The sequence below is a fragment of the Micropterus salmoides genome, unplaced genomic scaffold (genome assembly GCF_014851395.1).
Source record: "Micropterus salmoides isolate LMB-PRFRI ecotype aquatic unplaced genomic scaffold, ASM1485139v1 Ms_hic_scaffold_18, whole genome shotgun sequence".
Taxonomy (NCBI): Eukaryota; Metazoa; Chordata; class Actinopteri; order Centrarchiformes; family Centrarchidae; genus Micropterus; species Micropterus salmoides.
The window spans coordinates 17501642-17518180 of NW_024040928.1; the positions used below are offsets into that span (position 1 = coordinate 17501642).

Here is a 16539-nt window from a genome sequence, read left to right on the forward strand (position 1 = left end):
GTTTTAAAACTAAGTGAAAGCAACACAGAAAGCGGTGTGAAAGTGATTCTTCCTCCATGATATGTCAGCAGCACATCACTTTCCCCCCCATTCGCCACCTTCTTTCTTCTCCTGTCTCCCTCCTCTGACACAGAAAGCTTTATTGTAGTCGATTAAATCTTAATCAGGAACAGTAGCTCACCCCGTCCTTTGCAGGCTCAATGTTGCCAGATAGGTGGAGTGGTGTAATTGAAAGAGACAGGCTCAGAAGAAAACAAATTAAACTTTAAAAGCCAAGAGTCATATTGGCGAGCCAAATTCAGAGATGATCACTTCAAATCAGCTACATGCAGATGACTGATGACAGAGTTTGGATGATGATGGGGGACAGAGAAGGAGATACTCCGACCTTCACCTGCTTCTCTGTTTACGAAAAATACGCAAGAACATTGCTTGAGTAACACACACACACACACACACACACACACACACACACAGACAGACAGACAGACAGAGGGTGTGTGTATGGTAAGATGGTGTGTGTGGTGGTGGAGGGAGTCGATTACAGAGGAGGAGGCGACCGAGAGGCAGGGGGCCCACTTCAGCAATGTGGTTATCAGAGAAACTGAGAAGCAAGGCCAGAATGGGAGGTATGTACAGTCTGAACGTGTATGTGTGCTTAAGCAAAGGGGGAGGGGAGATGCGTTCAGTGGGTCACTCTGTTATCAGCTGTCACCCAAACTGTAAGTTGTTCCCCCACCTGCTTGACAAGTTATCAGTTACTATGGAGACAAACAAGTAACAACACCCCCTACCCCTCGCTCTGTTGACACAAGTATCCACCCTTTATGTATGTATGCAAACGTATGAACACACCATAGACTGTATGTAAAAAGAAGCACACACACAAACAGCAGTTGGGGGGACAGCAGTCTTTTGGATAGTCGTTAACTGTATTCACCTAAAAACTCTTCTTTTCTGCCCTGTGAGACTTCCTTTGCTCCACTGACCATTTCCTGTATGATATAAACATAATATTTCCTTTATAATAGATCCTTTATTTCCTCTATATTCAAGCCCTCTATTTTGCTTGCTGTATCAATACATAAATGAATTGGATAACAACAGGAGGACGAGAAAGGAGACAAACAAGAAGAGGAAAATGTAGATGACACCGTTGAAGTGGTGACAATTATGTCTCTTCTGTCATTGCTCCATCAGACAAACAAATTAGAATTTATTTAATACGCTTATTCGCTTTCTTGTTGAAGTTTAAATGAGAAGACACATCTCATGTCTGTTTGGTAAATATATAGCTGGGGCTAGCTAGCTGGCAGGTAAAAAAATTGCCATTTTAAGGGGGTTATGTGCCGGACTGTTTCTTGGATGGGACCAGTAATTTCCTGGAGTCTCAACCAGTTGCTGGGTGACAGGTCCAAAAAAGTAGTCCCTGGAGCAGGGTGCTAGCCCAAATTTTTAACCATGTATATAGGCATTCTCTATGGGCCCTTCTCTGCATCCACAGCTATTCATTCTAGTATCTTTGCGGACCATCCTCACATGAGGGCCCTGCATACTCAGTCCAGTACTGAAGTCCTACGCCCCTGCCCTGAAGCTCAGTGTGATGCTCAGGGCTATTTGAGCACTGACTATCCAACAAGCTACAGACCTCATGCTGGCCACTCTTCAGTCCCTTCACAGTTAAAGCTGCTCGTAACTCATAAACTTACATACAATAGTACTGATGCATCAATGTAATCCTCAGCAAATTCACTTTCACTTAAATATCTCTGTAAGCATCTGAAAAATGGCCACAGATGATTGTTTAATACATACTGGCTTTTGTTTGGGACAACATATACCTCATACAAAAATACACTTCTGCAAACACTGTGTGCAAAAGTGTAACAGTTATGTTTTTACTGCCCATAAGCACTTTTGTTTTGCATAGGTGTATTTGCAGATATATCTTCTTTAGACAGAGCAAACTGGGCTGAGGGTGATGTGTAAATGTTGGTTTCCTAGATATTTTATTTATGTTTCCAGTGGCAGAGAGACAGTTTGTCTTAGAGTGAAATGTCTATAGCACGATTTTCCAGTCAGACTGGTTTTTCTTATTCTCTCTGACATAACTAAAATATTTCTGCTCCCATTTATTGATCCTGCTGAAGACAATAGTTCTTTGCTTAACCTTTCTTCGGAGAGGTCAAAGGACAGGGTCAAATACAGGAGCTGGGAAGACTTCTTTTCAAGGACACTTTAAGCAGGTTTAACCACGGTGCTCCAGTTAGGGACAAGTGTCTAACCACTAGACACACCGCTATAGTCTTCTGCTCTACCATACTGAGCTAGTATGTTGTGTGTTTGTCCTAGATGTTAAATAGAGATTTTGACTTCATTTTATACCCACTTTCTCATTTGTATTTCTAGGGGATTTTTTAATTAAAATGTATTTCTTGCCTACCTGCCAGTGTTTCCATTCACTAGCTCTTGATGAATACTTGCAACTTCAGCTTTGCACTTTGCTACGGTTATCCAGCTGGAACACTACTTTCATGCACCAACAGTTGGAAAATATCAGTGTAATCTGATGTCTTATAAACCGCTGAGAAATTGTTTTGCAGTCTGAGGGTGCTTTGATAGCAGGATCAGGAATGTTCAACAGGCCTGGAAAGATGAAACTGAAACATAATAGTGCTTCAAGCTCTAGTTTTGTAAAGTAATGAACGTGGTTGAGTTGATCTTCCGGGAAAATTCCACCTACGATTTGTTATCACGCAGGCTGCAGAAATAAGCATATAACAAGTCAGACTCACTATTACTAATAAACTGAATATTAGACAATGTAATATTTTCCATGCAGGATCCCTTTCTTACTAACACAGTTTGAATTAAAAAGAAATAAATAAATAAAAAAAACTGGAAAGTCTTTTCCAGTTTTTGTACTAAGCTAAGCTAACCAGCTGCTGTCTGTGGCCTCATGTTGACCGTAGGGATATGGGAATGGTTTCAATCTTTTCATGTAACTCTCGGCAAGAAAGCAAAGAAGCAGATTTCCCAATTGTTCTAACTATTCCCTTAAATTCTCTAAGTTTGTCATGCAAGAACTTACTCTTACTGTACATGACACAAAATGACAGTTTAAATCCAGCCCTGACCTTCAGCAAGTGATCAGTGTGTGAGAAGCTCTAGATGCTATCAAGGACTGGGCATGTGCAGGCAGCTGGTTTCTCTTTTGCTGTGTGCGTAATTCTGTTCAACACATTCAGACACACACAGAACACACAACGTACAAATCCCAGGCCCTGTCTGCCCTTAACTATCATCACCATGTAGAGCAATTCTAAGTCATGTCTAAAATCTGACTCAAACTCTAGAATTTCTGCAAACAGCTTAGCCCAGCTGGCCCACATCAAGGTTTTAAGACTTTTAATTTCTTTTACTATCTGCAAATTTTCACAGCAACAACAACAGAGTAGCCATCGTGTCTTAAGTGTCTCAAAAATGCTGGAGTGTTACCATGATGGCCACCAAAATGCAAGAAGGAATCAAGGGAGTATGGAGTGTAACAAGAGCAGAGGCCCAAGATTTATCTCCATTCATTAGAGCCCACAACAGATTTCAAGCGCTGTGCTTCAGAGGAGCAGCGGCGAGCTGTAGGGGGATGGCTTGTTTTTGCTCACCACAGTGTTTTACATCCAGACAAATGAGGGAGCTGGCAGGAAAATAATGAGGGATGGCATGGGAGAAAGAGACTGGAGTGTATGAGAGGAGTTAGAGCGATGAAAGAGAGAGAGAGAGAAACTCTGAAAGAGGGTTAGCCTTTAGCCAAGAACAGGCTCTTAAAAATTAATACAGTGATCTGAATTCATCCCGAGCGCATTGAATAATTGAGAAGTGTCTTTGAGGAGAACAGATCGTGCCGAGTGTGACTTGGTTGAGATGGTGAGGATGCAGAAAATAATGGGAAAACCAGTGAGACAAAAATCTGCTTTTCTTTCTTTCCTTCTGGCAGATACAAATGCATACACAATCACTAAGGAGACTTCAAAACAGATTGGTCAACTAGATTACGGTATGTCTGCAAATTTTAAGGACTGGACTAATTACGAAATTTGACAAATTATGCCTCCATTTTCACACACAAACATGAACAGACAGTGAGACTGTGAAAAAGAGACAGAGATTCTCTCTGGTCACCCCAAAAGCCCATACCACCTTCGGTCGCCACTCCTTCCAGTTCTCCGCTGCCAACGACTGGACAAAAAACCCTCAAGCCAGAGACCCTCATCCCACTCACTGCCTTTAAAGCACATCTGTCTGAACTCTTATCCACTCTCTGTACATGCTAGGTCTCCTCCACCACTCATTTTTGCACACCATTACTAAAATTGCTCTGTCATACTAAATAACCAACACATCAATTTTACACTTCTGTTGTTGTGCAGACTAAAGAAACGAAATATGGTGCATTATTTAGTGAGGTTTAAAGATACTGGCTAGCTGTTTCTTCCTGTTTTAAGTCTTTGTGCTAGTGCAAGTTAGATTAACTGGCTGCTCATAGAAGCTTCATATTCATCGTACAGACATGTGAGTGTGGTACTGATCTTCTCAACTTACTCTTGGCAATAAAGCAAATAAGTGGATTTGCCAAAATGTATGCAGAAATGTTTTTCTACATTTGGTGTGGAGATGAATGACCTGTACAGAGCCCCATCCAACACCTTTGGGATCAGCAAACAACCCGACTGCAAGTCAGGCGTCATTACCCAGTACCATGGCTGACCTCACTAATGCTATTGGGTCTGAATGGGAGCAAATCCCTCAAGCTATGTTCTCCAAATCTTGTGAAAAGCCTTTAAAGAAGAGGGGAGCCAGCTATAGTGGCAGATGTTTAAAAGGTTTTGGAATGAGATGTTCAACACATCACATATGGGTGTAATGCTCAGGTGCCTGCATACTTTTCATCCAAATAAGGTCATTTTCGGATGTAAAATTTTGATGTAGTGGAACTCCTCCATTGACTGGAAATGGAACTAGAACGGAGCCTGGGGGTTTTTCTCCATGCACGCAGAGGTTGACTGCTCAGGGTGACATTATTCAGACTTGGAGGAGAGTCTGGAGCTGGTGGGTTCCCATAACCCATCTGCCCCTTAGCCTCACACACCCACCGCCCTCTCCATAGGGAATCACAGCCACAGGGCAGTTGTAATACACCAATTTGGAGCAAATCTTGTTAATTTACTCCCTGAGCTCTCCCTCCCTTCTCCTCCTTCTACTGTCTTAATGCCCCCCACCCCCCTCCACTCACCGTTTTCATTGCCTTCTTGCTTCATTTCCTTCAGCTTGGTACGGTGCCAGAATCCCAAAGATTGTGTACCCCCCCCCCCCCCACACACACACACACACACCTTCTGCTTTTAGAAGTATTTCGCTTCAGTATTATATTAATTTTCTTACTAGCCAACATGTAGATGCTAATGCTTACAAGTTTAAATTCCCGCCACTACTAGCCATGTCTTGCAGGGATATTCATGGCTGACTCTGGGATCTTACTGTGCACATTCTGCATTGACGGACAGCCAATGAAAGGATTAATGTTGTATTTCTTTGGCAGGCCCTTCCCTTTTGTCAACCCGATCCTGCTCTAATATGAATAATAAATCATTTCAGCCCCAAAGAATCAACACTTTCAGCATGCTAGGACATTAAAATGATAATCAACATGCCCGGCGGACTTATGAGGGCCTGTTTTCCATACACCTTCAGACAAAGTCAGATGGGGAATGTGTGGAGCGAAGCGCGGTAGTATGTATCTGAGTGTGTGAAGGTTGTGGCATGGATGAACCTCTGTAAAGAAACAGATCAAATGAGAAAAGATGTGTTTAGCACTTGTGGTTTGAGCCAAACCTGAAGCACCTGCAGATAGCCATCAGTGAAACAAGAACATTAAGACTAATGTCAACAAACTCCTCGTAGTAATCACCACTCGTTGCAACCCTAGGGGTTTTAGAGGTTGAAGAGATTAAAGTAATCTCGTGAATGAATTCTAATGAGTTAAACTAATTTCAGAACCCTGTATAAATTAAATTGCAGTAGACACTCACAGTCATGAACCCCTGTGATACGCCTGAACATGACCAAGGACATGTCTGAGCACGTCTGTCTGTATGGGAATGTATAGCAGGTTTAAAAACACAGGAGAACTCAAGTTGTCAACTTTATTTTAAGTAGAAAGAACTGTATGTACTGTGAATATAAGTATGTGTGACTGTTAAAACCTCTAAACCTTAAATGAGAATATAAGACCTGTGTGTGGCTTTGTGACATAACTGGGTCTTGGCCTGTGATGGGCAGGGAGCCTGTTACAGCAGGGTTAAGTAACACTAGAGCACAAGGTTCACTGCAGCCAGGAATACACACACACACACACACACACACACACAGTTTACTTGCACGTAATCTTTCGATTATGCAAAGACGCACAGGTGAAAGACACAAACACACACACACGTTCAGACTGTTACAGGCGTGTTGACAGGTGCTATTTTGAGATGCAGCCTGTCACTCCTCAGCCATACCAAAGCTTCTCTTAGCACACATTTCAGCAACTCTGAACAAGACCTGCCTCTCATGGCCAGAGGTCCTGCTGGAAAACTCTAACACAGGCTATGTTTGTATGATGTGTTGTACTAAAAGCACCCAAGAATGATTTTGTTTTGATTTTGTTTATCATGACTGACTTATTTTATAGTGTATCACTAAAATGCCTGGTGGTTGGGTATCCTTTGGAAAATGTGGAGGGAAAGTTTTTAGATCAGGTCATAAACCACCATATCCAAATTGGTCAATTTAATAAGTAAATGACAGCCTAAACAATGGCCACAATCAATAAATATATTGCTATAGCTGTGTGATATAGCATCTCTGGCTAATTATTATTATTAAGTATATTATTTGGATAAATGTGCCATTTGTTTTTGTGACCAAACATTTTGTTAGTATAAAAAGCTTGTGCAGTGGCTTTCCTGGTTAAAGACAATCTAAGGTTAAGATGAAAGATGTCCTAGTGTTATGCTTAACCTACTTTTATGAGGGCTAATGGTTAACTGACAAAGATATGAAATAAAATGACATAAGTGGGAATGTGGGAGAGACACCCATGAGAATTGTTAGGATTTGCTCAGAAAATCTCCTCATCAAAGTTGCACTGACGGCATGAAACTGTAGGTGTTCACACCTGGCTCTGTGTGGAACCTAAGGCCCCATCCACACTACTCCGTTTTTGTTTACAAACGGAGAATTAAAACGAATCCGATCTCCGTCCACATCGGCATTTCCGCTGCGTTTTGGAGATTATCTCCGTCTACATTAAAATGACTGAAAACACACAGCTAGGACCCGTTCAGGTGCACTGGGCATGCGCGTGCCGGTGTAAACATGAAGCAGATGGTCTATTCCGTAGTTACAGAAGATTTGGCGAAAGAATAAATAAATACAGACTAAGCATCAGACCAGTTTTTTTTTGTTGTTGTTGCATGGATCAATAAGAGCTGGGACTGTTACTGAATGTAACAGGAGAGTGTGGCAGCAGATAACAGACTGGGAGTTGTTGCAAAGTAAACGGCGACATGCACAGTACAAGTGTAGGCAGATGAGTGTTATTTGCACGGTACAGAATATAAAAAAAAAAAAAAAAATGATGTCAAAAACCCTGTCAGCAGCATTGTGTTTCTGCTTTGCAAGACCCAATCAGAGAGCCGAGCGTGAGCGGCTGCATCATCATTTCTAAAGTCCTCTGTTTTGGCCCGTCTTCACTAAAACGCCCTGCGGAGTTTGAAACGCAAAACAGGGGTGGCAGCGTTTCCAAACTCCGTTTTAGGTCTTCGTTTTCATCGTTGTAGTGTGGACGGGAGGTGCAAACGTAGCAAAAGGTCTCAGTTTTAATTCGAAAACGCAGTCGTGTGGACTAAGGCGCCATCCAAACACAATGCTGCTGTTGACATCATATTTTTATTAAACTATTATGTACCATGCAAATAACACTCATCTGCCTACACTTGTACTGTGCATGTCGCCGTATTTACTTTGCAAAGACTCCCAGTCTGTTTTCCGCCGCCACACTCCTGTGTTAATTTAGTAACAGTCCCAGCTCTTTATTGGTGCATGCAAAAAAAACAACAACTTTCCTCTTCTGTATTTATTTTTTCTTTCGCCAAATTCTTCTACCGTGCAGGTGTAAGCCTTCATGTTTACAGTGGTTTACGGCACGCGCATGCCCAGTGTACCTGAACGGGCAATAGATGTGAGTTTTCAGTCGTTTTAATGTAGACGGAGATCAACTCCAAAACGCTGGTGTGGACGGAGATCGTATTCGTTTTAATTCTCCATTTGTATACTAAAACGAAGTAGTGTGGATGGGGCCTGAGAGCTAGGGGGCTGTGAAAAAGTCCCCATAGAGAAGTAGTCCTCTGAACACCTGGCCCTGCAGGTCATCTTTGGTTTCACAGGCTTTTCACTAAAACCTGCAGCTTATGGCATGCTCGGGGACTTAATGCTTAAGACCCTGCTTGTCAGTTTGGAGCTGCAGAGTAAGTGCATCATCCTAAAATAAAGTCCCTGTGAATGTGAGTCATCTAAACTCATTTCATTTGTGATACTGTCGGTTGCCACAACTCTGTGTTTGAGAAGACACAACTAGAGTCTGTAATGAAAAGAGTCCCTTATAAGAAAACTAAAAGAGGTCATTGCCTGTGAGCTGCAGCCAAGATTTATTGACAGACCATGAGTAACACAAAACCGCCGACAGCCTGGCCCTCATGCCCGAAATTCCAGGAGTAACAGCTCTGCATGGTGATGGTGAACCTGGCCTTGACTTGGAGGGGCTACACACACAGCTTTGCTGTTTACTGAAGCATATCACAAAGCAAAACTTGAGAAGCCCTGACAAAATACGGCCTATAGGGCCTAGGCTCCACGCCCAATGGGACTGTTCCTACGGCCACTGATGAGTGTTAATCTCTGCTCTCTGACCTTCTGCGCCTACCTCCTTCCCTGTCTCTTTTGCGGGTCCCATATGTCCTGTGGGTGACCAGGTCACAGCCTTAAAAAACAAAAACTTTTACACTTAACAGCTCACTCAAACTCATGGCAACGCAGCAGTTATATAATTCCCCCGATGGCAGGATAAGCAACCTTGGCAGTTGCATATCTGACCCAAGAGGTTGACAGATCCCTGCCAAGGTTTACATAACAAAAGGCAAACAGGGCAATGCACTGTGGTAACGGTAGCATATGCCTATAGCCTATAAATATAAACGCAAATAACTGATAAAAACCATAACCTCACAGCCACAGAAAGACTAGATGACTAAGTGCATACAGTAGATGTTTTCACAGTGGAGGTTTTGCCTTCACACTTTTCCTCACCGCATTATTGTTAAATCTTAAATCGTCTTATACGGGATTGCGTCACTCAAAATAGGTTACTGTGTCTCCAGACAAACCGGTTACAACGTTTGTGGTAGCTCTTATTCCAGCCATGTGACTGTGACTAACTGTGACCTCAGATGAATATTATGCACATAAGTCATCAAAAAGACAAAGGACATCTGATGCAATTTCAATCAAAACTCCCCAACCTTATTTGTCTAGTAAATGTCTGTGAATAAGTGGAAGACATCACGTTTTGGTCAATTTATAAGGTAATTACGTGTAGTCACCAAACCCCACGCTACTTAAAGAGATTAATGATCTTAAATGCCTGCCCGATGTGATTTTTTCTCATTCGCCTGACGTTTTCTGACCGATCTGTAATTTCCATTAGAATGATAATGAGAGGCATAATGAGTGCCAGCCTTTCCAAATAGACGCTTGTAAAAACAGACTGCGCTGGCATAATTGTGCGCTTGTGTCTGTCTGTGTGTGTACGTCAGTGGGTTTACAAGCCACATGCTTTTTGTTTTTGTTTTGATGGAGGAAGGAGGGGGGCTGTGTGGGTGAGCGGGACGACTCTTACCTTCCATCCTGCAGAGCTGTTACTGTCGCCTTTGTCTTTGAAGTAGGGGATGGATCTAACCATCCAGTCATAAATTTGGGACAGTGTCAGTCTCTTGTCCGGCGCGCTCTCAATGGCTTTGGTTATCAGGTCGGCGTAGGAGAGATTGCCCCAGGCGTTACGACGAGATGATGCTTTCCTCGGGGTCTGCTGGGCAGCCAAGCTGCTAGGGGTCAGCGCGCCAGAGGCGGCCGTCGGGGAGTGCGTGGAGAGCGGGGAGCTTCCGCTCTCCTGGCCGGGGGAGGAGAGCGCTCCATCGGCTATGGGGCTGTTGCTACTCTGGTCCTCTGTCGCTAAACCAGAGCCATTGACACCGGTAGCATTGTCCTCCTCCTCATCCTCTTCCTCGGGTATAATGTCTGTGTCATTGATCTCCGGTTTCACCGCGTTCGAGTCTGGTCGTGGCAGCGGCCAGGTGCAAGATCTGGGCCGCTTCTGGGGTTTAAAGTCCGGGTCGATGACCACGTCTAAGTCAGGGAGTGGGTCGGAGAACGGAGCCTCAGCCATTATCTCCTGCTCCAGTCACAATCTCGCCCCCGCTGTGAGGTAATAAAGTTACAAGACAAGAAATGAAGAGCTGTCAAACTCGCGTCCCATGAATGCGCGCTCCCGTCCTTTGTTGCTATTCCACACCAGCGAAGTCCCAACAGGGCCAAGAGCAACTTAGTTATTAACGCCTGTTGAGGACACGCAGAAAGAAAAAATAAACCAAACACATTCTGTTAGAGCCAAGTAAAATACAAACTGAAAGTCACAATACAGCAGTGTGCACATTTAACCTATTTCTGTCAACGAAGCCACAATAAACTAGCCTACCTCTTAATTTAAAAACAATTTCAATGAAGCTAACGTTATGCGCCTCTCTGAGCTTCACTTCATTATAAAACACCACTTGCATGAATAGGCGCTCTACACAAAACCCCGTCCTGGCGCAAGGCTCTGAATCCACCCACTGGAGATCAATGGCAGAGGAGAAAGGGCTCAAACCTCATTTCTCTGGGAAATAAATCCGCTCTGAACACTTTAAATGAAATACCTTGCACGGCCAGTCACTTGCACTCCGTGGTACCAAAAAAAGAGAAGAGATTAGATCCAGGATTGTCCACGGCCAATTCCAGATGCCATCTTGACTCTCCCCTCTTTCACTCCTCAAGTGCGCTCTGCGATATACAGACAGATCGGATGCATGCGGGGCAAGTCACTGTCGATGTGGAATAAGACTGCCACCTCACTCTGGGTTACTACTGTATCTCGATTTGCTCTCCACGCAGCGCTGCACACATGCGCTCACACACATACACAAAGTACCCTACACACACTGACACGCGCATGCAAGTCGATCAAGGGCCAGCCCCCTGGATCCTGTGCATGGGATCGCCTTTTAAAGAGACACTGCAGTCCAACAGGACGGAGCTGTCTGTGCGCAGGTGGAGGCTGGGACACGTCCTGACATGTTGATTATAGGCACAGGAATAGAGGGACACAGCAGCAGAAGAAAAACGGACCTATTAAAGTGAAGCAATGTATTCATTTTAGAAAGATTTTCACTGTCACAACCGATCTGTGCTGGTAAAATGGATGTTTACATGTCCAACTTTAGTTTGCAGGATACTGCCACTAGGCCTATAGGTGTGCTACAGGTTTGTACTTACAACTTACTGAGGACTGCAACTAAAAATTATTTTCATTATCAATTAATCGGTCAGTTATTTTTTTTAACTAATCAATTGATTGTTTGGTCTATAAAATGTCCATCACATTTCCAGAGGCAGCAACAAGTGAACAGAGGACATATTTGCTTAAAAATTATCTAAAATAATGCAGATTTTTTGAAGATATAATCAATTGTGCATCCTCAGTAATTCAAGTTTCAGTAGCCATAATATTAAGATTACATGCCACAAGAGATTAAACATACATTCAATGTCAGTCCATAATAGGCCTAGCCTATATATTTTCTTATGTCATTGTTACATGTTACTGACATGATGACGGTGCTTCACAATAAAAACATTTGAAACATGATATCTCTTCTGATTTTCGCTTTAACAACATATTTGTTTTATTCTTGTTGCCTCATTGCAATGGCTGATTGTGCCTTTAATCAGCGAACCTGGTTGTCAATCACTTCTGCCACGGCGCTCAGGCCACGCCCCTTTCCCGTTTCACCTCGTTCAGGATGACGTCATTCCGTTTATTAAAGGGGAGCAATCCTAGATGTTTTCTCCATCCTGTAAGTGATGCTCTGGCCTTCTCTCCTCCTCCACATCTTCTTTGTTTCACCGAGGGCTGCCTGCCCGGCAAGGTGAGCGTCCAGCTGCGCGTGCTCGCGGTTTCTGTGCAGGAATGCACAGACTGTGCTCACTGACACACATTTCACCAGGCAGATTTGTACAGCGCGTGCGCGTACACACACACACACACACACACACACACACACACACACACACAGCAGCAGCAGTCTGGAGTCTGTACTGTACGGGATTACAGGAGATAGTCGGTATACACGTACACACATTGTGTGAAGGTTTTTGTTCCCTTCACATCAAAGAGAATACCTGATGCAGCAGTTTGGCTCCTCCAGAGAACTATAGTTAACTGCTCACTAGATGTACAGAGAGAGCTGTTGAATGTAGCCAACTGTATGAGACTGAGATATTTCTCTGTAAATTACCTTATATCATACTGACCCTTTAGAATATTTGCATTGAATTTCATTTCATAGTGCATAAAATATGTTACATATGATGTATGTCATGTGGAACAGAGTAAGTGTCAGACATGTCCCTTCAATACACTGCTGCAATTTCTTTGGCATTTGGCCAATTTATTCGGCACCAAAATACACCAGCTTCTCCCTAGATGCCCCTTTGAGGGCCGTAATAGTGTTGCACAAGGGCACATTCTTGCACACAAGCAAGAAAACACAAACACACAACCCCCAAACCACTGGTATTATTACCCCTTTCCTTTAGGGCACATTCAACCCACCACTTCATAACCTCTTCCAGGTTGGAGCCACATAACATAATTCAGTGGCCTGAAAACCTGATTGAAAAACTGTTTCAGAACAATATCTAAGCTCCGTTAAAGTATTTAACATACTAGTTTTGTCAACTGTGCTCTCTCAAAATAACAAAGAGACACAAGAACTGTTTTCCATCTTTCATCTCTCAGCATGGGGTATTAAGACTGTGGTCCAGAGAGGATGGAGACTATGACCACCCCTCTAAGCCAGCATGAATCATCCAATTAAAACAATGGCGGCCATCTCTGTTTGTGTCTGATGTTTCCCCCAAACAGAATAATGCTCTGATTGGATTAGGGGCCTCAGCATAGGGCGTGATTGATTTTTACTTTGAGAGTTATGGTGGGATAGACTTGGGTCCTTGCTGCCGACTCAACCACTTTTTAATGACACATGTCATGTGCATGAATCCCCCCCCCACACACACAGAACCACTTACTGTCACTTGAATCTAATGAGATTAAACATTTACTCTGGGGTTTTGTGGGATGATACTGGGTGCTTGGACACTTGCTGCTTGGTACAAACATAGTATCTTATATAACACTCTTGGTTTGGATACTGTATGTGCTGCTCTCTGTTCAGACTGTAGATGTTAGGGCGGGCTGGTCCAGGCTGGAGTGGTGCACCAGAATGACCTCATCCTTACATGGATGCAATAACAAAGCTTGGAACGATTGGTTGCCCTCTGCTGCCACCTACCGGCACACAGGAAGAACACCACGGAGTAAAAATATCTGTCTTTTAATTTTAACTAAAATATAGATGAAAATCTAGAAATGTGTTTATAGTTTTTCTACCAAAAATGACATAATCCATTATCCTTTAAAATATATTACAACTTTAATGTTGTGGTCATTTTGGAAGTCAAGGAAGGGCCTCTTCTACTTTTTTTGTGCCTTTCTTTTGTGCATTTAAAAAATGCACAATGCAAATTTGACTGTTGCTCTTAGCTACACACTCATGCCACTACTTCTTCAAAAGTCTGGATTCCAGGGTGCAAACCCTCTTCACAGTTCTTTGTCTTAACAATTTTATTATATTGAAATGCAGTTTGCAGGTGCACAGGTCATTGCCTGCAATAATACAACACAAATTTCCCTTCTAGGTCATAACAAAGTGTTAGAAATAGAAACTGTAATCAAACCATCTTGGCCAAAATAAAGACCAGTCGACTCCTTGATTAAGAATCTAGATCTGGAATACATACTGGCCAATCTAACCACTGATGTTAACATGAAGATGCCTCAACATTTTACTAGTAAATTCTAGTCTTATTCATTAAATACATGGATTAACATCATGCATACCATTTTTAAACCATCCAGAGACTGATATTGTTCCTTAAAAACAGGAGGGTCTAGAGAATGTTTGACCCTTTTCACATTCACCCACTAGAGGGCAGTAGCCAACTACTCTGAGGGACACTTGGCCCCTTTTTTCTCTGTGAAGTGAGCACTTGTTTGCCTTGCGGTTTACATATGTTTTTATATTCTTTAAAATAAAAAGTCCACAAGGGGGAGAGACCACACCTCACAGAGGACTAATAAGTAAAACGGCTTAACATGCATGCACAAGATGAAAGAAAGTCGGAGCTAACTGCCAAACATAAATCGCTTTGGTTGCCCAAAATAGATCTTTTCTATTTCTGCTAATTAGGAACTTCTCGTATGCAGTGTTAGTTATTAGTGAGGTACTATGTTGTCCGGAGGTATATGCTTATCAGGCAGTCAGCAGTGGATGTTAGCTGTTCATGTGTTTCTTGCTGTGACTGCGGTCTCCCTCAATCCAGTATGACTCCGTTTGCATCTCCATCAGTCTGGAGATGGTCCTCTTGAAGGCAAAGATCTCCTCCTCGGCTGTGAACAGAGTCAGGTGCTCTGCCGCCTCCTGAAGAAGGGAGCCAATAGTGTGGCGTTAGCAGCTGACACACCCAAATCCAATTTAAATTGAAACTCATTTGGGTTGGAGAAGAAAGGTTAGAGAAACAGGATTAAGACCAGGAGGATGTCTGTTTGATTCCTGGACCTGTACGATCAATGTGTGTGTAACTATGTCAGTGTGAACATGATATTCCTTGTTTTTGCGCTTAGCAAAACTTTTGTGAAAAATATAAAACTGAAAAAATTTCTATGAAGAAAAACCTCCCTTACACCTACAATGATGTACACTGTTAAGCAGTTTGTTATTAAGCCAAGAAAAGCTAATGACATATTGACAAATTACATTTCAGTTGGATTTAGACTGTAATTAGTTAGCTTAAATTTAAAACTGTAAATATATAATCAAATTGTTTGCATCATATGCTGCTGCAGACTCATGTCAATGTTACTGTAATTTTGTAAGCCCCTTTTATAAGTGTGTAATCTAACTAATAAACAACCCATTGATGTGTTTTTATCTTAATTAAAGTGCAGCCTACTATGAGGTGAACTGAACTGTCACATAAAGAGAAAATCAATTTTAGGATTCTGGGAACACAAAGTGCCCATTCATTGCTTGTAGGAGATGATGGTTTTCCTGCTGTTTTAACTCGTCATATTCTGTCATAGCAGATGTGATTTTACCCCGCTGAGGCCCAGGTCATCCAGCAGTTGTCGGTCCCTCTCATCTTCCCCTCCGGTGTGGACAAACAGCTGGTCTATAGGAGCCGCTGCAAGCAGCACCACTCTAACCTGGGAAAAGGACAGGAAGAAAAGAGGGATCAGACACGGGAATGTCCAGTTTATTTATGGAGGTTACTTCCAATATTATAAATGATTAAGTGTCTGCTTCCTGTGATCAATATTACATGAGAGCGGTTAACCATTAATTCATTCATTGCCTCCTGTACTGTACTTATAATATGTTTCTGGTCAATTTGAGGTGTTTTATAGCCTGAACATGAAGAATCAGTGAGAAGATTTAAGAGCATGTTAACTTTCATTTTCCTAAAATCAAATTTCCTCTTTGACACTAAGAGGAATTTATTGATAAAAGTTCAGAGGATGTGAGCTAATATGAAGTTGGCTTTCAACTTGTACTGAATGCAGTGCAATGCTGTAGTAACGTACTACATTAATATTTAATACAGAAATACTTTTTGCAGCAGCAAATACTGCAGCGATTTACTATTTCAGTTTCAGTGGTAATATTTCGGCCACCAGTAGTCATTTCTGCCATGAAGCACTTTACTTTTTATTATTTTTTGGGGCATTTTATGCCGAGACGAAATAAAAGCCCCCAGCTTGATGCAAAGTGGGGACGTTATGGTTAATGGTCATAAAACTTATGTAAATATCATATCCCATCTTGAATTTAGACTCACTTGCAATAAAATGAACCATCATTCTTTAAGTTGCTGTGTGTGCTGTGCATGCACACTAAATAATAAAGCACAGAAAGTTGCTATAACACAGCTTTCAAACTTTTAAGCATGTCGCGCTTGTGAGATGATGAATTTCTTTTTGACCATTTTTCAGTAGCAAGCCCAACT

At 42.4% G+C, this 16539-nt stretch overlaps 2 protein-coding genes across 2 annotated transcripts in view; both read right to left on the reverse strand.

The window, feature by feature from the left end:
* Window positions 1–11351, reverse strand: part of foxo3b (forkhead box O3b) — a 47146-nt gene extending 35795 nt beyond the window's left edge. The window contains exons 1-2 of the mRNA XM_038727152.1: window positions 11073–11351; window positions 9998–10713 (exon numbers count right to left, since the gene is read on the reverse strand). Of these exons, the coding sequence (XP_038583080.1) occupies window positions 9998–10543 (546 nt within the window). The 5' untranslated portion in view covers window positions 10544–10713; window positions 11073–11351. The remainder of the gene's footprint in view (window positions 1–9997; window positions 10714–11072) is intronic.
* Window positions 11352–13885: 2534 nt separating this feature from the next.
* afg1lb (AFG1 like ATPase b) overlaps window positions 13886–16539 on the reverse strand; it is a 35559-nt gene continuing 32905 nt past the window's right edge. The window contains exons 12-13 of the mRNA XM_038727153.1: window positions 15632–15739; window positions 13886–14954 (exon numbers count right to left, since the gene is read on the reverse strand). Of these exons, the coding sequence (XP_038583081.1) occupies window positions 14808–14954; window positions 15632–15739 (255 nt within the window). The 3' untranslated portion in view covers window positions 13886–14807. The remainder of the gene's footprint in view (window positions 14955–15631; window positions 15740–16539) is intronic.